A 23474-nucleotide genomic window follows, 5' to 3' on the forward strand; every position below is an offset into this window, starting at 1 on the left:
GGTCACCCGTCTTGTAAAGACACTGCCCAGAAGCAGGCAATGGCAGACCACTTTGAGAGAAAAATTTGCCAAGAGCAATCATGATTGTGTCCGTCATATGACATAGCACATAATGATGATGGTGATGTCTTATGGTCTCTAAATAAAATTTAAAGTACAGATCCAAACACTTTGTCCATCGACACAGTGACTAATTAAGACCCAACGAACAGTCCAAGACATCCTGCCGAAGGGTTTTGGCCTGAAATGTTGATAATATTCTTTTCCTAGATGCTGCCTGGCCTGCTGAGCTCCTCCAGCATTTTGTGTGCGTTACTTGGATTTCCAGCCTCTGGAGATTTCCTCTTGTTTGATGTTCAGCCGAAACAATAGATCAACATTAATACTTAAACTTAATGCCTTCCTTCCACTGTGCCTACCTGTTCCTATGCTCTGAACCTCTAGATGCAGTTTAACCACAGCAGCAGTAACGCAGCGAAAGTAACAGTTATGGTAAGATGGGAACTACAATACACTTGGGATCGTGATCTCTGAACTCTAGGTCTGGTTAGGCAGACAAGGACAGTCTAGCCAGAAATCAGATGAATGTTGTCTCCTGCTTTCTTGGCCTGAGCTCAGTTGTTTGTAAGGTTGTGGTGATGTTCGACCCACTAAGTTCCTCCAGCAGATTTCTTGTTGCTCCCTATTCCAGCTCCGCTCACTTGATTGCAGGGTTGTGTAGCAGGAAACTGACAGCCACCAGATCTACTCTATGCCTTTACTTTCACTGGCAGTGTGTGATTAGGGCGCCACCGTAGCTTCCCAGTTACAGCTTGGGGAGTTTCGGAGTTTGGAGTTCAAGGCCATTGCTGCCTGTAAGGCATGCCCATGTACGTTCTGCCCATGACTATGTAGGTTTCCTCCAGGTGCTCTGGTTTCCTCCCAAAGCCCAAAGACGTACCAGTTAGTGGGTTAATCAGTCATTGTAAATTGTCCTGTGATTAGCCTAGATGGCTTGCTGGGTGCTGTAACTCATTGGGCAAGGAGGGCCTGTTCTGCACTGTATCTCTAAATAAGAAAATATAAATGTGTCTTCATTGGAACCTTCCTCGAGAATTGGGGTCTTCCACAGCACTGTCCTGTGTGGACCCTACTGTACGTGGGGAAAACGCTCGCAAAGTACCCATGGCAAGCCTCCTGCCGTGCACTTTTGTCCTCTGGGAAGGTCATTAGGGTCTGCATTCGCTTTATCAAGCTACACCATTAGTGGAATTGTCACCTAAACATCAGGCTGAGGGGAATATTTGTCTCTGCACAGAATTTGGTCTGACGTACCGAATGCTTCCAGAACTTTCTAGCTCGATTGCAATTGATGATCCCTTTAAAGGTACAGGATGAATAGGGGGCTTCCAGATGTGGTTATGTGAATCTCCTGTGTAGAGTGGGTGTGTGGTTGCATGTTGCAAGATGCAGAGGTGTCGTCCAATTTAACAGCGCTGACGTGGAATCAACATTGCACACTGACAAGAGACGGAGGTGGAGAATTCCCAAGGGAAAGTGACAGGGATGGAGGGAAAGAGAATCACATAGAGAGGGGAGTAAGAGAAAGAGAGAGGGAGAGAGAGGGAGTGAGAAATACAGTACAAAAATCGGAATCAGGTTTATTATCACTGGCATATGCCGTGAAATTTGTTGTTATGTGGCAGCAGTATATTGCAATACATAATAATAACTATAAATTACAGTAAGAAGTATATATATATTTTAAAAATTAAATTAAACAAGTAGTGCAAAAAAGTAGTGAGATAGGGTTCATGGGTTCAATGCCTATCCAGAAACTGGATGGCGGAGGGGAAGAAGCTGTTCCTGAATCATTGAGTTTGTGCCTTCAGGCTCCTGTACCTCCTCCCTAATGGTAGCAAGAGAAAGGGAAAGTGAGAAAGAAAAACAGCAGGAGTAAGAGAAGGAGAAAGATACTAAAAGAGAGAAAGACGGTTTGAGAGATAATTTAAAGCTTTAAGATTGATTCCTTTTTGCCCTTTGATTGGCTGAGTTTGTTATACCGTTGTTGTCCTGGGTACCGGAGTGGTTTGGAAAGGAACGGAGAATTCCACTTTCTGCTCGCTGTCCACCTGCTTCTTCTGGGAAACAGCCTTCAGCAAATACTCAGCATCAACATAGCCAGCTGTGGCACAGTTCACGGTAATCCACCTCACCACTAATCAAACAGAAATAAATGAGGCCTAAAAGCGCACTGTGATGCAGAAAAGGAAGATGAAAGGAATAATAGTACAAAGGTTCCACCATTGCATTGTACCTCTTCACTGGGTGTTGCTCACCTTGCACCTGAAGGTTGAGGAGAATTTCGTCTGATCCCCAGCTGTTACTGGACGTGCAGCTGTAGTACCCAGAATCCTCTGCTTTTACCGTGCGGATAACAAAGCTCCCGTTGTTAAAGATGCTCCTGCGCCCATCAGTTACCACGGGGACTGGTGTTCCATTGCTAGAGCAGAGAACAAGACAGCAAACAAAGACAGGTACAAACCAGCAATGAATGTTGTTTCTGCTCATCAAATTTCTTGCAGCACCCTGGTGCGTGCATCAATACTGTGTAGGTTAGACCTGCTTTACATTCAAATGCCATTCAGATTTTAGTGTCATATGGAGCAAATGGAATCAGGGTGGCAGAACAGTTGGGAACCATTTGAGTTTTTACAGTAATTCAGCAGTCTCACTGTTACCGTTAATTACGCATGCTTTTTTAAAATTTTAGCTTCACTGAATTTAAATTCAGCAGCATCCGTGTTGGTGAATTTAATTCATCTCTCCTCATCTACAGTCCAGAGCAGCCATGCAAGGGATTTTGTGGACAATTGGCTAAATCCTCACAGTTTAAGGACATGAACATCCAGAGTTTGCTACTGTATAAACCTGCACATTTGACTGACAAACCACTCAGCACCTTTACTCTCTCCCCCACCAACGCATTGTAGTAGCGGTCTGTACCATCTCAAAATGCACCATAGCAAGTTCCCAAGGCTTTCTCTACAGCACTTCCTAGAGCTTCTACACACAAAGAACAGAAAACCAACAGCAGAGGGAAATCCCACCACTGGCATGTTCCCCTCCAGGTCCCACACTATTATAATACAGAATACGGAACCGTACAGGGCCGAAGAAGGCCCTTCGGCCCACAGTGTCTGTGCTAAACACAATGCTGAACTAACCTAAGTCTCTTCTTCCTGTATGCGATGCATATGGCTTCATCCCTGCATTTTCATGTGCCTCTTCACCATCGTATCTGCTTCCACCACTGTTCCAGGCAGCTACCTCCCTGTGTAAAAACTTGGTGCACACACCTCCTTTCAACTTTTCCCTTCTCACTTTAAATACACGTCCTTGAGTACTTAACATTTTTACCTGTGGAAAAAGGTTCTGTCTACATTATCTATGCTTCTCATAAATTTATGAACTTCTATCGGGTGTCCCCTCAGCCTCCACTTCTCTAGAGAAAAAAAAATCACCCTTTTGTCCAACTTCTCCTTATACCTCATACCCTCTAGTCCGGACAGAATCCTGCTTAATCCAGCCCAAACCGTTCAAAAGCCTCCACTTCTTTCCTGTAAGGGGATGACTAGAATTGCAACAATACTCCGAGTGCGACTGGACAAGGTTTTACACAGCAGTGACGTGACAATATCCTGGCATTATTTTATCCTTGCTGAGATTAAATCATAATGGGAGTAATTTTACCATGAGGACTAAGTAATTTAGAACAACACACACAAGATGCTGGAGGAACTCCGCAAGCTGACAGCTTCTATGGAGAGGAATAAGCTGTTGATGTTTTGGGACAAGATCCTTCATCAGACCTGAAAAGGAAGGGGACAAAGCCAGAAAAAGGTGAGGGGATGGGAAGGAGTACATGTTGGTAGGTGATAGGTGAGAGACCAGGTGAGGGGAAAATGGGTGGGTGGGGTCAGTTGGTCTCAACTATCACTGGCAGCTTGTACTTCTGTCTTTCTGTAATTCCACAACCTTCTAATTCCTTCTTCTGTTCAAGTCCTTTGCAGTCCTGGTGAAGGGTCTCAGTTTGAAACATTGACTGTTCATTCATTTCCATAGATGCTGCCTGACCTTCTGAGTTCCTCCAGCATTTTGTGTGTTGTCCCAGCATCTGCAGAACCGCTTGTGTTAGTGATTCAATAAGGTAGTTCACCATTACAGGTAATTGGGATGGACAATAGATATTGGTCTAGTTATTCTCGTATATTTGAGAATTACTTTACCAAACCGTGCCAAGTACCCCTTCTCTTTGGTGTGGTATCTGGCTTGATTTTGTGAAGTTCGAGGTTCAGTAAAACTACAGCTTCCTAACCAAGGCGCAGACTCCTTAGTTACCTGTTCTTCATCCATTTGACAGCCGGTGTGGGGTCTCCAACCACTTTGCACTGCAGCACAATGTCCCTCATCCATGGCGTGGTCACGGTGCCACTGAATGTTAGGATCCGAGCCGGTGCTGTTAACAACCAGAGTAACCAGGGTTAAAATCACACTGAACTGGGGTGAAAAATTACACTGAACCGGGATTAAAACCACACTGAATCTACGACCCAGCCAAAGTAAGAAGGAGGATGGTGTGGGACAGAACGGGAAACTATATCAGCAAAGCGAATGGGGCTGAAATATACCATCTGGAGAGCCCCGAATCCCATCACCATCAGACACATTCATTGAAATGTAGTGGACATTAAAGTGGACCCAAACCTTCCCTAAATCTTTTTCACACAAGAGGTAATCATCACATCCAAGAACACCTAACATATGGAAGAGGCTAAAGATTATAATCTTGGAAGGCAGGGAGCTGGAGCACACTGATGAATTCCACACGGTTATGAGGAGAATGTACAATCTCCTTACAGAGAGTGACGGAAATTGAGACTGGGTTGCTGGCATTGTACTACTGTTATGCTAACTGCTGCACGGATAGTAACCTTTCATCAGGGCACTGAGGAAAATCTCCTCAGCTGGCATGGTCTGCACTATCTCCAAACCAAAACCAGGGAATGGGTGAGGTTCACGTTAGACCTTTTCCAATTCGGAACAAAGGACTGGAGAGTCTGTTGGGGACTGGGGAATGAGGATGCTGCAGAATTGAAGGTGACCAGATTGGCTCTACGGCCTTACCTTTGGCGAGGGGCTCCACGGTGATGATCTCACTGGAATTCCCCCTCCCCGCTGCAGTTATGGCAACAACCCAGATACTGTACTGGCGGTTCTGGCTGAGGTTTGGAATGCGGTAATAGAAGACGTCCGGTGAGGCTTCGAATTCACTGATCACCTGTGAAGGGAAACAAGGATGTGTACTGTGCCACTGTGAAACAGAAGATCTTGAAAGGGCAACACACACCAAATACGAACTTAGCAGGCCAGGCAACATCTATGGAAAAAAGCACAGTCAACGTTTTGGGCCGAGACCCTTCGGCAGGACTGGAGAAAAAAGATGAGGAATAGAGTTAAAAGATGGGGGGTAGAGGAGAGAGAAACACAAGGTGATAGGTGAAACCGGGAGGGGGAGGGTGAAATAAAGAGCTGGGAAGTTGATTGATGAAAGAGGTACAGGGCTGGAGAAGGGGGAGACTGATAGAAGAGGACAGAAGGCCATGGAAGAAAGAAAAGGGGATAGGACCACCAGAGGAAGGTGACGGGTGGGCAAGAAGATAAGGTGAGGGAGGGAAAAGGGAATGGGGAATGGTGAAGGGTTGGGGCATTACCTGAAGACTGTGAAATCGATGTTCATGTCATCAGGTTGGAGGCTACCCAGATGGAATATAAGGTTTTGTTTCTCCAACCTAAGTGTGGCATCATCTTGATAGTAGAGGAGGCCATGGATAGACATATCAGAATGGGAATGGGAAGTGGAATTGAAATGGGTGGTCACTGGGAGATCCTGCTTTCTCTGGCGGACAGAGCATAGGTGCTCAGCGATGTAGTCTCCCAGTCGACACCTGGTCTTACCAATATACAGGAGGCCACACCGGGAGCACAGGACACAGCACATGACCCCAGCAGACTCACGAGTGAAGTCTCACCTCACCTGGTAGGACTGTTTTGGGCCCTGATGGTAGTGAGGGAGGAGGTGTAGGGGCAGGTGTAGCACTTGTTCAGCTTGCAAGGATAAGTGCCAGGAGGGAGATCAGTGGGGAAGGATGAATGAACGAGGGAGTCACATAGGAAGTGATCCCTGCGGAAAGAAAGTGGGGGGGACGGAATGATGTGCTTGGTGGTGGAATCCCGTTGGAGATGGCAGAAGTTCCAGAGAATTATGTGCTGGTCGCGAAGGCTGGTGGGGTGGTAGGTGAGGACAAGAGGAACCCTATCCCTGGTAGTGTGGTGGGAGGATGAAGTGAGAGCAGACGTGGGTGAAATGGATAAGATGCAGATGAGGGCAGCGTTGATGGTGGAGGAAGGGAAGCCCCTTTCTTTGAAGAAGCAGTACATCTCCTTCATTCTGGAATGAGAAGCCTCATCCTGAGAGCAGATGTGGTGGAGACAGAGGAATTGAGAGATGGGGAGGGCTTTGACCTTCCAGGGTCAATGCTAATCAATCGGGAGGCTGACAGAATTTAGTATGTTCCTGGCAAACTCTACCAATTTTTATCGATACAGCATAGATGCCACCTGGATACATTACAGCTTGGTCTGGCAACTGCTCTGTCCATTTCTGCTCTTTCTGCAGAAACCGCAGAGAGTTGTGGACACAGCTCAGCACATCGTGGAAACCAGCCTCCCCTCCACTGACTCTGTCTGTGCTCCTTGATCTTCAGAAAAGCAGTCAACATGATCAGAGACACCACACTCTCTGGACATTCTCTCACTGGGCAGAAGATACAAAAACCTGAAAGCACATGCTATCAGTCTCAAGGACAGATTCTGCCACACAGTTATAAAACTATTAAATGGTTCCCTAGTATGATAAGTTGGACTTGACCTCACAATCTATCTCATTATAATCTTGTACCTTATTGTTTACCTGCATTACAGTTTCTCCGTAGCTAATATTGTCGCTTGGGTGGTGATGTGGTGTGGAGGTGTGAGGTGCTCCTTCCCTCTGCTAGCCTGCAGGTCACCTTTGGGCAAGGTGTAGCAACTGCTGAGCCTCCTTATCAGGGTCACGTGGAGCCACGGGAGCAAGTGATGGATAGTCATATGAACAGCTGGTGTATATCACAAGTCCTGGTTATGCGCCCACTGATGTCCATAAGACCATTGGACACAGAAGCAGAATCAGGCCATTCAGCCCACCGAGTCTGTTCTGCCATTCCATCATGGCTGATCCCGGATCCCATTCAACCCCATACACCTGCCTTCTTGCCATATCCTTAGATGCCCTGACCAATCAGGAAACGATCAACTTCTGCCTTAAATATACCCATGGGCTTGGCCCTCACCACAGTCTGTGGCAGAGCATTCCACAGATTCACTACTCTCTGGTTAAAAAAGCTCCTCCTTACCCCTATTCTGAAGGGTCACCCCTCAATTTTGAGCCTTTAGTTCTGGATACCCCCATCTTAGGAAACGTCCTCTCCCCATCCACCCAATGAAGTCTTTTCAACATTCAGTAGGTTTCAATGAGATCCCCATGCATTCCTCTAAATTCCAAAGCTGCCAAACGCTCCTCATATGTTAACCCCTTCATTCCCAGAATCATCCTGGTGAACCTCCTCTGGACTCTCTAATAATAACACATCCTTTCTGAGATACGGGGCCCAGAACTGTTGACAATACTCCAGGTGTGGCCTGACTAGTTTATAAAGGCTCAGCATTATCTCCTTGCTTTTATATTCTATTCCCTTTGAAATAAATACCAACATTGCATATGCTTTCTGACATCAGGCAGACAATCTCTGGAGAGCATTGATTATGGCTGGGGTCACACGATACAGCATGTCATGATAATGATGACGAATATTGGCAATCATTTACTGTTGTCTCATATACCAAGATGCAGTGAAAAGCTTGTCTTGCATACAGTTCATACAAAACTTTATAGAGCATTGTTTTTGTTTTATCTTGTCCAAGTAGTGCACTCTGTAATGATTTGATCTGTATGAAAAATATACAGGTAAGCTTTTCACTGTAGTTTAGTACACGTAACAGTAATAGATCAATTCCATTTCTGCAGCAATCAGATCTGAACCCAGCATGCAGAAGGGCAGGTACTTCTGGGGAGCTCAATCATATGTATTGTCTATAAACCATCAATTTTGTTCTTTGCTATTGAGTGGTAAAGTCTCAAAGGATTTACAGAAGGGCCAGGTCACCGTTCCCTGACCATGAAATTGTGAATTGTATGATGACCATCACGAAAAAGGAACAAAATTTAATAAAGGTTGGAACTCCTTCTGTAGAAAAGTCACAGCTGAAGAGATGGTTCTAATGTGGGGGGTCCATGGGCACTTTGCTGAATGGTATTGGAGCATGGCATAAGAGAGGCTGGGAAGCCTCGGTCAAAGGATGGGTGCAAGAAAACGTTTCTATTTTCGGCCAGTCCAGAACTTTGGATTACAAAGAAAAGGTTATGAGCAATAAATACAGTCATAAGTTCAGGAGTAAAGGCCTTATGACAACAATGGTTAGAATGTCATAATGTTATGGAGTCATAAGGCAGCATAGAAACAGACTTTTGACCCACTATATCCATACTAATCATCAACTACCATCTACTCCAATCCCATTTACCCACACCTGGAACCGCCTAACACCAGAGAAGTTTGGATGGACAATGTAGGTGGCTGTTTTGTCAAAGCAAAGAGCTGAGGAGCCAATATGCAAATTACAGCTGAGGTAGTCAAAAATTTTAGACCTTGGGGAAATCCAGGGTTTAGGGGACTGAGTAGGAAAGTGGAGCTGAGGTGAAGGTTAGTTCAGCTATGAGGGCATTCAATGACACTTTTGCATTTGTTTTGTAGACATTTGATGATACTTTACATAATTAGCAAATAGAACATCAAACAGCGCAGGAAAAACCCATCAGTCCATGTGATACAGATTCACCACTCTATCTTCTTGTGTTGGACCTTCAGGGAACTCTGGACTCAACATGACCCCCCTGTACATCACCGTTTTTAATGATCCTGCCTCTTCATCGGGCAGCTCGTTCGAGGCACTCATTACCTTCTGCATAGAGAAGTTACCCCTCAGGCCTTTTTGAAGTCTCTCTCCTCTTACATTGTATCAGTGCTGTCTAGTTTTAGACTCACCAACTCTGAAGAAAAGACCATGACCGTCCACCTTAGCCAAACCCTCGTGGTATTATAAACTTCCATGAGGTCATCCCTTGTGCTCCTGGGAATAACGATCCTTGTGGGATACGGGAGGCAAGGTGGAGCTACGTTCCAACCAAAGGAGGTGTAAGGTGCTCCTTCCCTTTGCTGGCCTGCAGGTCATCCTTGGGCAAGGTGTAGCACCTGCTTAGCCCCCCAACCAGAGTCATGTGAATCCATGGGAGCAAGTGGTGGATGGTTGTTTGAGGAACTGGTGCATATCACAAGTCCTGGTTATGCAACCACTGGTACCAGGCTGATAATTTCAGAAGAGTTTTAATAATTGCTGGGGTCACCGGTCTTGTAAAGACACTGCCCAGAGGAAGACAATAGCAAACCACTTCTGTAGAAAAATTTGCCAAGAACAACCATGGTCATGGATGGGAGGGGGGGGGGGAGAATGAGGGTGGGGGCGCGGGAGGGGAGTCTTCCACATGAGTAACGAAGCCTCATTAATTCTCGGATTAAGGACAGTTGGAAGACTACGATCGGCCATGTCATACAACACAGCTCATAATGATGATGATGTTGTGGCATATGATGTATAATGGTGAATCACTTTCTTTTGCCAGTGAAGCATTGATTGAAACTGGGAACAATAACAGCCTTCCTACTTCTATTTGACACAACTTGTCCCAGTACCAGGTAACTTACAATGTTTACAGAATGTCACTGAACAAGACTCTTGACAGCAACATCTGAAAGGGAGAGCAGAGGGTTAATAAAGTGATTGATAATTTGAGGCTGGACCATGAGTGGTCTACTGTTCCTGCAGGTCTGGGGGGTGCAGCTCAGGGCTAAGAACCCTGACCAGTAAAACAAAATTGTTACAGAAACGGCAACGAAGAATCCTTCTACATCTGACTGCGATGGAATTCCTGAGTCTCCACTTGCGTGACTGACAGTAGAGAAACCGAGAGGAAGCTGTTGGCATGATGAAGGAAGACCTAACCAATGTCAGCGATAGAACCATAGAACATTACAGCACAGAAACAGGCCTTTTGGCCCTTCTTGGCTGTGCCGAACCATATTTCTGTCTAGTCCCACTGACCTGCACCTGGCCCATATCCCTCCATACACCTCTCATCCATGTATCTGTCCAAGTTGTTCTTAAATGTTAAAACTGAGCCCACATTCACCACTTCAACTGGCAGCTCATTCCACACTCCCACTACTCTGTGTGTGAAGAAGCCAGTGTACCAAAAACTCTCTTTACTACCTTATCTACCTGTGATGCCAGTTTTAGGGAATTTTCTATCTGTATTCCCAGATCTCTCTGTTCTACTGCACTCCTCAGTGCCCTACCATTTACCTTGTATGTTCTACCTTGGTTTTTCCTTCCAAAGTGCAATACCTCACACTTGTCTAATCTGCCATTTTTCAGTCCATTTTTCCAGCTGGTCCAGATCCCTCTGCAAGCTTTGAAAACCTTCCTCACTGTCCACTACACCTCCAATCTTTGCATCATCAGCAAATTTGCTGATCCAATTTACCACATTATCATCCAGATCATTGATATAGATGACAAATAACAATGGACCCAGCACTGATCCCTGTGGCACACCACTAGTCACAGGCCTCCACTCAGAGAAGCAATCCTCCACTACCACTCTCTGGCTTCTCCCATTGGGCCAATGTCTAATCCAATTTACTACCTCTCCATGTATACCTAGCAAATGAATTTTCCTAACTAACCTCCCATGCGGGACCTTGTTGAAGGCCTTACTGAAGTCCATACAAACAACATCCACTGCCTTCCCTTCATCCACTTTCCTTGTAACCTCCTCGAAAAGCTCTAATTGAACATGACCTACCACGCACAAAGCCGAGTTGACTCTCCCTAATAAGTCCCTGTCTATCCAAATACTTGTAGATCCTATCTCTTAGTATTCCTTCCAATAATTTACCTACTACCGACGTCAAACTTACCGGCCTATAATTTCCTGGATTACTTTTAGAGCTTTTTTTAAGCAACGGAACAACATGAGCTATCCTTCAATCCTCTGGCACCTCACCCATAGATACCGACATTTTAAATATATCTGTCAAGTCCCCTGCAATTTCAACACTAGTCTCCTTCAAGGTCTGAGGGAATACCCTGTCAGGTCTTGGGGATTTATCTGCTCTGATTTGCCTCAAGATAGCAAGCACCTCCTCCTCTTCAATCTGTATAGGTTCCATGACCTCACTACTTGTTTGCCTTACTTCCATTGACTCCATGCCAGTTTCCTCCGTAAATACAGACACAAAAAACCCATTTAAGATCTCCCCCATTTCTTTTGGTTCCATACATAGCCGACCACTCTGATCTTCAAGAGGACAAATTTTATCCCTTACTCTCCTTTTGCTATTAATATACCTGTAGAAGCTCTTTGGATTATCCTTTACCTTGTCTGCCAAAGCTACCTCATGTCTTCTTTTAGCCCTCCTGATTTCTTTCTTAAGTATTTTTTTGCACTTTTTATACTCCTCAAATACCTTATTTGCTCCGTTTCCTATACAGGGGTCCGTGCCAGGTAAGAAGTGAACCCTAGCCAGCCGGCTCTCCCGTTCATTCTGCTCTCCAATGTCTGCTCCCTGGACAATAAAATGGACTACATCCGACTCCAATACTCGGCGGGAGTACAGAGTTTGCTCCGCGTATGTCTTCACAGAGACATGGCTCACTGATGGGATTTCGGACGCTGCCTTTCAGCTAGATGGGTTCGCCTTGTTTCGAGCGGACAGGGATGCAGCTCTCTCCGGTAAGACTCGCGGTGGTGGTGTGCGTATTTACATCAACACGGAATGGTGTAAGAACTCTGTGCTGGTTTCCAGACACTGCTCATCGCTAGTGGAGTTTGTGGCTGTTAGATGCAGACCATTTTATTTGCCACGGGAATTCACCCGTTCTTATATTCGGTGTCTACATTCCCCCCAGTGCTAATGCTAAGGAGGCGCCCTGTGAACTGTGCGGGGCTGTTAGCGAACTGCAGAACGCACACCCTGATGGTCTGTTTATTGTCACCGGTGATTTTAACCACGCAAACCTTAAGTCAGTGCTCCCCAAATTCCATCAGTATGTGGACTTTGCAACAAGTGGGGTGAACATGTTGGACCTTGCTTATACAAACATCCCCAAAGCGTACCGGGCAGAGCCCCGCCCCCACCTCGGATACTCAGACCACATCTCTGTTATGCTAATCCCAGCATACAGACCGCTGGTCAAACGCTCCAGACCAGTTCAGAAGCAGGTGAAAACCTGGCCAGCAGGAGCCATCTCTGCTCTTCAAGACTGCTTTGAGCACACTGACTGGCCCATGTTCAGGGAGGCTGCAACCGATGGTGACTCTACCAACTTAGAGGAGTACACAGCATCAGTGACCGGCTACATCAGCAAGTGCATTGATGATATTACCCTGTCCAAGACCATCACTATACCCGCTAACCAGAAGCCGTGGATGACCATAGAGGTGTGTGCGCTGCTGAGGTCCCGCGACTCCGCCTTCAGAGCAGGCGACAAGGCAGCTCTAACAACAGCGAGGGCCAAACTGTCCCGAGCCATCAGAGGGGCAAAGGGTGCACATGCCCAGCTAATCCACAGTCACTTCCAGGACAGCGGCGACACACGGCGCATGTGGAAGGGCATCCAGAATATCACCAATTACAGGACAACATCACCTGACTGTGCAGGTGATGCCCCCCTCCCAGATGCACTGAACAACTTCTATGCCTGTTTTGAGGCGGAATATGACGTGGCGGCAAGGAAATCCACCCCCTCTTCCAAATGACCAGGTGCTGTGTCTCACCGTGGCTGACGTGAGAAGAACCCTGTGCAGGGTCAACCCACGGAAGGCTGCTGGACCAGACAACATTCCTGGTAGAGTGCTCAGAGGATATGCAGACCAGCTAGCAGATGTTCTCACTGACATTTTCAACATCTCCCTGAGCAGCGCCACCGTTCCAACGTGCTTCAAGGCCGCCACCATCTTCCTGCCTAAATGACTACTGCCCTGTTTCACTTACATCCATCATCATGAAGTGTTTCGAGAGGCTCTTCATGAGGCATATCAAGAGCCTGCTGCCCCCCTCACTGGACCCCCTGCAGTTTGCGTACCGTCCCAACCGCTCAACAGATTTTGCCTTTGCCACCACCCTCCACCTGGCCCTAACCCATCTGCACAAAAAAGACACATACGTTCGGATGCTGTTCATAGACTTTAGTTCATTCAACACAATCATCCCTCAGAAACTGATTGGAAAGCTGAGCCTACTGGGCCTGAACACCTCCCTCTGCAGCTGGATCCTAGACTTCCTGACTGGGAGACCTCAGTCAGTCCGGATTGGGAGCAGCATCTCCAACACCATCACACTGAGCACGGGGGCTCCCCTAAAATCCCCTAATATCACAACTTTATGTTTCCTGCTATCTCTCTGCAGATTTGCTCCTCCAATTCTTGCTGACTATTGGGTGGTCTATAATACAGCCCCATTAACGTGGTCATACCTTTCCTGTTTCTCAGCTCCACCCATATGGCCTCAGTAGACAAGCCCTCTAATCTGTCCTGCCTGAGCACTGTTGTAACATTTTCCCTGACTAGCAATGCCACCCCCCGCCCCACCCTTCATCCCTCTGCCTCCATCACGTCTGAAACATCGGAACCCTGGAACATTGAGCTGCCAGTCCTGCCCCTCCTGTAGCCAAGTTTCATTAATGGCTATAATGTCATAATTCCATGTGTCAATCCACACCCTCAGCTCATCAGCCTTCCCCAAGATACTCCTCGCATTAAAATAGACACACTTCAGAAGATTATTCCCACCACACACAACTCTTCTGTTTGTGACTTTGCATGAAACTTTAACATTATTTCAGCCCCACTCCACTATCTACTCTGGCACTCTGATTCCCATCCCCCTGCAAATCTAGTTCAAACCCTCCCCCAATAGCACTAACAAACCTCCTTGCAAGGATATTGGTCCCCCTGTAGTTCAGGTGTAACCTGTCTCTCTTGTACAGGTCCCACCTGCCCCAGAAGAGGTTCCAATGATCCTGAAATCTGAAATCCTACCCCGTACACCAGTTCCTCAGTCATATGTTCATCCTCCAGAGCATCCTATCCTTACCCTCACTGGCACGTGGCACAGGTAGCAATCCTGAGGTTACCACCCTCGAGGTCCTGCTTTTTAACTTCCTACCAAGCTCTCTATACTCATTCTTCAGGACCTCCTCACTCTTTCTTCCTACGTCATTGGTACCGATGTGTACCATGACATCTGGCTGCTCACCCTCCCATTTCAGAACGCTGTGCACGCGATCAGAGACATCCCTGACCCTGGCACCCGGGAGGCGACAAACCATCCGGGAGTCTCTGACGCGACCACAGAACCTCCTGTCTGTACCTCTAACTATTGAGTCCCCTATCACTACTGCTCTCCTCTTCTTCCACCCTCCCTTCTGCACTGCAGAACCAGACTCTGTGCCAGAGATCCGGCTGCCACAGCTTGTCCCAGGTAAGTCATCCCCCCCCCCACCCACACACAACAGTATCCAAATCAGTATACTTGTTGTTGAGGGGAATGGTCACAGGGGAGCCCTGCTCTACCTACCCTTTCCCCTTTCCTCGCCTAACGGTAACCCAATTACCTGTGAGCTGCTCCTTTGGCGTAACTGCCTCCCTGTAGCTACTATCTATAAACTCCTCATTCTCCCGAATGATCCGGAGGTCATCCAGTTTCCTAACGCGGTGTGTTAGGGGCTGCAGCTGGATGCACTTCTTGCAGATGGAGGACCTTCACTGCTGCCCTAAACGCCAGTGGCTTAACAGACAGGACGTAAGTAAATAATCAATCAGTCAAGTCACTGATTTATAACTGAGATTTTAGACATGCCACTGCACACAATGGGGGCCTCTCAGTCCAGCGAGATACATCAATTATACTCGGAAAACACCCAGGGCTTTGCTGCAATAGGAAGAATGTAATTAGCATTTTAAGGACAACAATTACTTGCAATTATTTTGTGTTTCAAATGCTTTAAGGTGCCTCGCAAAGGCATGGCCAAACACGTCCAACCTGAGTTTAGCCTCACCAAGGCAATGGAGGAGATCGTGGGCAGACATGTCAGAAATGGGATAATCCTGCTGTTTGTAGTGGACAGAGTGAGGTGAGCTGGGATTCAGACGCATTTTTTTTCTTTTTACTTCACTGTTTTAAAACTACCTGGGGTAATCTTGCTCCAAAGTTTGTTTTTTTTTGCCTCCTTTTGATATCAATCTTGCTTAACGATTCAAGATGTTGGACGGGCTGTTGCAACAATTGCAAAGACTGATGTTGAGAGGTTTAACTTATAATATCAAATTTCCTTTCAAATTCCATCTACATTTTTATGCTTATGCTTTTTTTCTGGCTTGGGTTTCATATTGTAAAATTAAACAGAATAACTAAGATTTTAAAAAAGGCAGATTTTCGGAGAGAGAAATAATCGAGGATTCATTTAGATAGGATCTAGCGCCCTCTGCTGTCCTAATGGAAGAACACAGGCATTGTTACTGCTGCTATTCTTCAGCATTGATAATCCTCAGGACTGATGCCTTCAAAATCTTCCTTCCAGCATTTGTTGACTCTTCTCCACTCGGTGTTTGAACTACAGATAATTTTCATGGTAATATACACAATTTGTAACATCTACAGGGAGGATCCTTACCCAAAATCTCTTTGATTTATTACTATAAGAAAGGAGATTCAAGACTGGGGCCACCAGACTGGGTAACAGCTTCTTCCCCTAGGCTGAGTACTTTGCCACAACTAACCTCTCATCTCTAGGACACCAATCATTTTACATGGATTTTGAATTATATTTTATTGACTTATTTGTGGTAATAGTTTTATGCGTTGCATTTGATACAAGCATTAAGCATTTTAAGACCACAAGATATAGCAGCAGAATGAAGCCATTTGGCCCATTGAATCTGCTCTGCCGTTTAATCATGACTGATCCTTTCTCCCCACCTCAGTCCCACTCCACAGCCTTCTGCCTGTAACCTTTGAGGTCCTGTCCAGTCAAGGGCCTATCAAGCTTTGCCTTAAGTACACCCAACGACCTGGCCTCTACAGTTGCCTGTGGTAATCGTTATTTGTGATGAGCAAACTAGATGGAAATGGGGTCCAGAGCTGACCACTCCCCCCCTCCTGGGAACTATGCCGCTAATGAGAGAGAGAGATGAAGAACAGAGGCAGAGGCATCTGCCACAGATAAGACAGAGAGAGATGGATGATTTATGTATTATGGCTTCTTCACTGATTATTTACCTTTTGCTACAAGGACACTTCTTTGCTCGTTAACATTCTTGCTGAGTCAGCAGGGAGTGGCCTCGTTTGATGGACGTGGACATGTTGAGTTGATGGATGGCTGATACCCCGTCAGTGGGGATAAAAGATGGGTCTGCGGAGACACCCACAGACACTGGAAGAGTGTTGTGCACCCACAGGGCGATGGGGGCCTGGAGGATCGGTTCAGGAGAATCGGTCCGGAGCACGGTGGATGAAGGCAGACCGGAGGGGACTTGTGTGTGTGTGTGTCCGCCCTTGCCTGGGTGACGAGTCCATTACTGAGGAACGGTCTAGCCTGGAACAGAAGGGTCATAATCGGTGACCCCAACGGTACAACGGAACAAGACGAAGACAACGGAAGGTTTGCCTGCTGCAGCTGCTCATCTCTTGCTCGGTCTCTCTCTCTCCAACATTGCAACACAACAACAACTACCTCAACACAAACTGAACTGAACTCTATATTCTCCTATGACAATTCATTTACCCCTAGACTTTGATAGAGCTTTGTTTTATTATTCCTGCACTTCTGTATTTATCGTTGCTAACCTGTTTTATATGTATATTGGCATTTTTGATACTGTATTGCTTAGTTTACTAATAAGCACCTTTAGTTACAGTACCACTAGACTCCAATGTATCAGTCCTTTTCTGTTGGTCTGTTAACCCTGTTACGGGGTACGTAACATGATAAATTCCATAAATTCACCACTCTCTGGCTAAAGGAATTTCTCCGCATCTCTGTTTTAAATGGGCACCCTCTATCCTGTGGCTGTGCGCTCTTGTCCTAGACTCCCCAGCATGGGAAACATCCTTTCCACATCTACTCTGCCTAGGCCTTTCAACAATAGAAAGATTTCAATGAGATCCTCCCTCATCCTTCAGAATTCCAATGTGTACAGACCCAGAGCTATCAAATGTTCCTTGTATGATATCCCTTTAATTCCCAGAATCATCCTTGTAACCTCCTCTAGACCCTCTCCAATGCCGGCACATCTATTCTAAGATGAGGAGCCTAATACTGTGCACAATACTCAAGGTGAGGCCTCACCAGTGCCTTATAAAGCCTCAGCATCACATCCCTACTCTTCTATTCTGGACCTCTTAAAACAATGCTAACATTGCATTTGCCTTCCTCACCACTGACTCAACCTGCAAGTCAACCAAGGACTCCCAAGTCCTTTTGCATCTCAGATTTTGGATTTTCTCTTTGTTTAGAAAATGGTCATCACATTTATTTCTACTACCAAGGTGTATGCCCAAACATTTTCCAACATTGTATTTCATTTGCCACTCTCTTGCCCATTCTCCTAATCTGTCTAAGTCCTTCTGCATCCTACCTGTTTCCTCAACACTACCTGCCCCTCCACCAATCTTCACATCATCTGCAAACTTGGTAACAAAGCCATTTATTCCATCAACTAAATAATTGACACACAGCATAAAAAGAAGTGGTCCCAACACCAACCCATGTGGAACACCACTAGTAACTGGCAGCCAACCAGAAAAGGATCATTTATTCCCACTCACTGCCTCCTACCAATCAGCCAATGCTCTAACCATGCCAGTAACTTTCCTGTAATACCATGGGCTCTTAACTTTGTAAGCAGCCTCATGTGTGGCACCTTGTCAAAGGCCTTCTGAAAGTCCAAATATACAACATCCATTGCATTCCCTTTATCTATTCTACTTGTAATCTCCTCAAAGAATTCCAACAGTTTCATCAGGCAAGATTTTTCCTTAAGGAAACCATACTAACTCTGTCCTATCTTGCCCTGTGTCACCAAGTACTCCATCACCTCATTCTTAACAATTAACTCCAACATCTTCCCAACCACTGAGGTCAGGCTAACTGGTCTATAATTTCCTTTCTGCTGCCTTCCTCCTTTCTTAAAGAATGGAGTGACGTTTGTAATTTTCTCGTCCTCTAAACCATGCCAGAGTCCAAAGAGTTTTGAAAGATCATTACTAATGCCTCCCCAATCTCTATCTACCTTCCCATCTCTTCAATACAACATGTAACCTTGGACATTTAGCTCCCTACTACAGCCATCCATCAGTGATGGCCACAACATCATACCTGACAATCTGTAAAAGTGCAACAAGATCATCCATCTTATTTCTTATACTCTGTGCATTGAGATATAACACTTTAAGTACCGTATTTGCTATTCTTTTTTGATTTTGCATCCCTAATACACTGATGCTCGCCTTGCAAGCTGCAATTACATCCTATTATCTGCCTGCCCTTCATGACAGTCCGACTGCATGCCATCTTTGCTTTTTTACCATTCATTCTATCCTGAGTCCTACCACTCTGGTTCCCACTCCACTGCCAAATTAGTCTAAACCCTGCCCATGAGAATATTGGTTCCCCTCGGGTTCAGGAGCAACCCATCACTTTAGAACAGGTCGTATCTCCCCCAGAGGAGATCCCAATTGTCCAAGAACCTGAAGCCCTGCCTCCTGCACCGGCTTCTCAGTCAAATCAGGCCAAATTATCCTGTTTCTACTCTTACTGGTGCATGGCACAGGCAGCAATCCAGAAACTACTACCTGGGAAGTCCTACTGCTCAGCTTTCTATCTAGTTCTTTAAATTCTCTTTTCAGGACCTCTTTGCTTTTCCTTCCTATGTCAGTGGTACCAATATGTACCAAGACATCTGGCCACTCTCCCTCCCTCTCCGAAATGTTGTGGACACAATCTGAGATGTTCCTGACCCTGGCACCTGGAAAGCAACATACTATTCAGGTGCCCCATTCACGTCCACAGAATCTCCTGTCTGTACCCTGACTATTGAGTCCCTTATCACTACCAAACCTCTCTTCTCCCTCTTTCTCTTCTGCACATCAGACCTATGCTCAGTGCCAGTAACCTGGACTTGGTGGCGTTCCCCTGCGAGGTCACCCCCCACAACAGTATCCAAAGTGGTCTACTTACTATTGAGTGGAATGTCCACAGGGGTGCTGCTAACTGCCTGTTGACATTTCCATTTCTCCTGACAGTCATCCAGCAACTCGCCTCCTGCAACTTTGGGGTGCCTACTTCCCTGTAACGCTGAATGATTATCTTCTCACTCTCACATACAATCCGAAGGTCATCCTGCTGCTGCTCCAGATCCTTAACATGGTCTTCAAGGAGCTGCAGCCGGATGCACTTCACGCAGATCTAGTTCCCTGGAGACTCTTGATCTCTCAGGACTCCAACATCTGGCCTGAAGAACACACAACACAATAGCCATTTACTATACTAGGTACAGTAAAATAAAAGACCTTAACAGAAGCTTACCCAGAGCAAATACCTCTTTTAAGCTGACGTTTCCTTTGCGCCAACGCCTGACACTCTTACTCTCACCACTGGCCTACCCCCGCCAATGGCTGCCCTGCTTGTCCTTTCTGTACTTTTAAACAAGCGTTGCCGACCAGTGAGAAACCTTGTTGCTGTGGCCTGCTCCTGCCATTGATTGGTCCATTGGAATGAGCCTGAACACTTGCAAAACTCTCCTTCTAAACAAGCATCGCCGATCTTCAAGAACTTCATCACTGTGGCCTGCTCCTGCCCCTAGTTCAGTCTCTATAAGCAGCGTTATCAATAAAGTTCAGTTGAATATCCTGCAAAGCGAGTGACCTGGTGCGCTGTGCACTATCCCTTAATATTGACAGCTGGTTGGGACAGGTTTTCAGTGCCCTACCTAGTATACCAACAGGGCCTGACGCCTTGCTAGGGTTCACCCTCTTGAAAGATTTTCTGACATTAGCCTCCGAGACAGAGATCACAGGGTCACCAGATGCTGCAGGGATTTGCACAGGTGTAGTTTTATTCTCCCTTTCAAAGTGTGTATAAAAAGGTGCTGAGTTCATCTGGGAGTGAAGCATCACAGCCATTCATGGTGTTGGGTTTCACCTTGTAGGAAGTAATGGCCTGCAAACCCTGCCAGAGCTGGTGTGCATCCAATTCTTTCTCTGACTTCAATCGGAATTGCTTTATCGCTCTTAAAGTAGACTTCTGTAGGTCATACCTGCACTTCTTGTATAGATCTGGATTACCAGTGGTGAATGCTGCTGATCTAGCCCTTGGCAGACTATGAATCGCTTGCTTCATCGATATGTTGGTGGTAGTTCTTCAGAGACTTTTTCAAGCTGGTCTGATTAAAATCTCCCTCAATGACAGGGAAGGCATTAGGATGCACTGTTTGGTGGCTGGTGACCATGGAACTCAGCTCCTCCAGTGCCTGCCTGACAGAGGCCTGGGGTGGAATGTACACCTCTACCAGTAGAATGACAGAAAACTCCTTCAGCAGATGACAGGGACGATATTTGATCGCTAGATGTTCCAGGTCAGGTGAGCAGGATTGCGACAGAGCCACCATGTCTGTGCAGCATGATGAGTTTATCATAAAGCATACATCACCTCCTCCGCCTTTAACAGACTGAGCTGTCCTGTCCTTGCAGACAATGGGGAAACCATTAAGCTGCAACACTGCATCCAAGATGGTGGCAATACGCCATGTTTCCCTGAATTAAAGTACACAGCAGACCCTGATATCCTCAGGTACAGCAGGCTTGCTCTGTGGCCTTCACTTTTATTTTCCAGAGACGGTGCATTTGCCAACAGTATAGTCAGGTGGGGGTCTAAAGCCTGTCTGTTTCAATCGTACCTGCAGACCTGCTTGGCTTCTATGTTTTCTTAAAGGGGAACTGCACTCGCGACCCGTGTCTGTGATCTGGTGTATGGCGATTTTGAGTATCAATAGATTTTTTTTAAACACCTTGAAACAATGCTGGTTACTGAAGTACCCATGGCTGTGACTGTGGATTTCCGCTGTAGTAGCCCTAAATGGTAATTCGATAATTCTCATCAGAGCTGTACACAAAACATTAAATCTAATGGAGTTCAGGGTAAACCACCTGAACGTTCTGGCAAAGTGAGAGGACTATTCTGCCTCTTTAGTCACTTGCCATAAGCTAGCAGGCTACGGAGTATATCTCTATGGTGTGACGGATAAACAACCTGATCAGGTGTAGGTTCCTAAAGACGTTGGAATCGATGGAGATTCTAGAACAGGTGCACCCACCTCCAGTAAGTGGTCCTCGTCATGAGGATCAGGCTACTCTATTTCTTCCTCTGCCTTTCATGGACTTTGAAGGCACATGACTGCCCGCCTGTTCCATCCGATTTCACCTTGTGATGTTCTGATCACAATTGATTGTGGTGCATGCTGCCGGACTATTGTTCCTTTGGTGAATTGGTCTGAAACCCAAATAGTCCTGGATGGCGACGAAGACTTTGCTGTGTGTCTGAGATTGTGCATGCTCTTCACTTTCTCACGCTGTGTTGGCTCAAAATTTCTCAGTTTGTCTAAGGCCGGTAAGTGAGGTTGGAGAATGGAAGAACAGGCAGGCTTGTTCTCAGTCTCAAGCCCATTGTCAGCTCAGATGGACTGTAGCTACTTGCAAGAGCTGTGGGGCAATAAGCCAGCAGTGCTTCATTAGGAGTCTTTTGCCTTCAATTGGTACTGCTCTTTTCACTTCTCCATTTGCCTGTGGGTACAGTGGACTACTCTTCTGCTGTTTGAACTCACTGTCCCTAGAAAAGGTTTTGAATCCTGAGCAGTTGAATTGTGGACCATTGTCTGACACAAGTGTTCCTGGTATTCCATGGTGAGTGAATACAGCTCTGAGGTGCTGTATAACTGCGGCTAAGGATTTAGAGGACAGCTTGGACATCTCAACATTTCGTGAGTAATAATCCAGTGAGAAGATATTTGTATTTTTTCAGCTCGAAAATGTCTGTGCCTGCAATTTGCCGTGGAAAGTCTGGGAATTCTGTGGGACTGAGGTTCCACATGATCTTTGTGCAGTTTTCTGAATGCTTCAGTTTGCTAAACATATTCTCTGAACCGTGTGCTCAGACCAGGCCACCACATGGATTGCCTTGCTCTTAGCCAACACTTTTTGATGCATTGGTGTCCTTAGAAACATAGAAACATAGAAAATAGGTGCAGGAGTAGGCCATTCGGCCCTTTGAGCCTGCACCGCCATTCAGAATGATCATGGCTGATCATCCAACTCAGAACCCTGTACCTGCCTTCTCTCCATACCCCCGATCCCTTTAGCCACAAGGGCCATATCTAACTTCCTCTTAAATATAGCCAATGAACCGGCCTCAACTGTTTCCTGTGGCAGAGAATTCCACAGATTCACCACTCTCTGTGTGAAGAAGTTTCTCCTCATCTCAGTCCTAAAAGGCTTCCCCTTCATCCTTAAACTGTGACCCCTCGTTCTGGACTTCCCCAACATCGGAAACAATCTTCCTGCATCTAGCCTGTCCAATCCCTTTAGAATTTTATAAGTTTCAATTAGATCTCCCCTCAATCTTCTAAATTCCAGTGAGTATAAGCCCAGTCGATCCAGTCTTTCTTCATATGAAAGTCCTGCCATCCCAGGAATCAATATGGTGAACATTCTTTGTACTTCCTCTATGGCAAGAATGTCTTTCCTCAGGTTAGGGGACCAAAACTGCACAGAAATCCTTGGTGGATTTGTCTGAGGATTTTGGTGTACGCAGAAGCAGGAATGATGAGTCTGGAGCCCTTTAGCAGCAAACCATCAAGGATGGTGAGCGGGTCTCTTTCAAGCCAGTAAGGTCTGAGCCTGTGAGCTCCTTTTGGAACAGCTGTCCATCAATGCTCACAGTATTGCAAGACCTTGCTGCAGATTTGGTCCAACTCAGTGTGAACTTCATCCATTTTACTCTGTCGTGCAGGAAAGCTTTCATGTACCTGAGCTAAGTAGATGTTGGTATCTTCCATGAGGGCAGAGGCACGGCATCCTCGACGGAGTGTCTAGTGTTGTGAACGA

At 46.1% G+C, this 23474-nt stretch overlaps 1 protein-coding gene across 6 annotated transcripts in view; it reads right to left on the minus strand.

Annotated features, from left to right (window-relative positions):
* LOC140727541 (cell adhesion molecule DSCAM) overlaps positions 1–23474 on the minus strand; it is a 779430-nt gene that overhangs the window by 87535 nt on the left and 668421 nt on the right. For all 6 annotated transcript variants that reach the window (XM_073045003.1, XM_073045002.1, XM_073045004.1 and 3 more), the window contains 3 exons: positions 5167–5320; positions 4381–4498; positions 2319–2482 (listed from right to left, as the gene is read on the minus strand). In XM_073045003.1, coding sequence (XP_072901104.1) covers positions 2319–2482; positions 4381–4498; positions 5167–5320 — 436 coding nt within the window. The remainder of the gene's footprint in view (positions 1–2318; positions 2483–4380; positions 4499–5166; positions 5321–23474) is intronic.

The sequence above is a fragment of the Hemitrygon akajei genome, chromosome 5 (assembly GCF_048418815.1).
Source record: "Hemitrygon akajei chromosome 5, sHemAka1.3, whole genome shotgun sequence".
NCBI lineage: Eukaryota > Metazoa > Chordata > Chondrichthyes > Myliobatiformes > Dasyatidae > Hemitrygon > Hemitrygon akajei.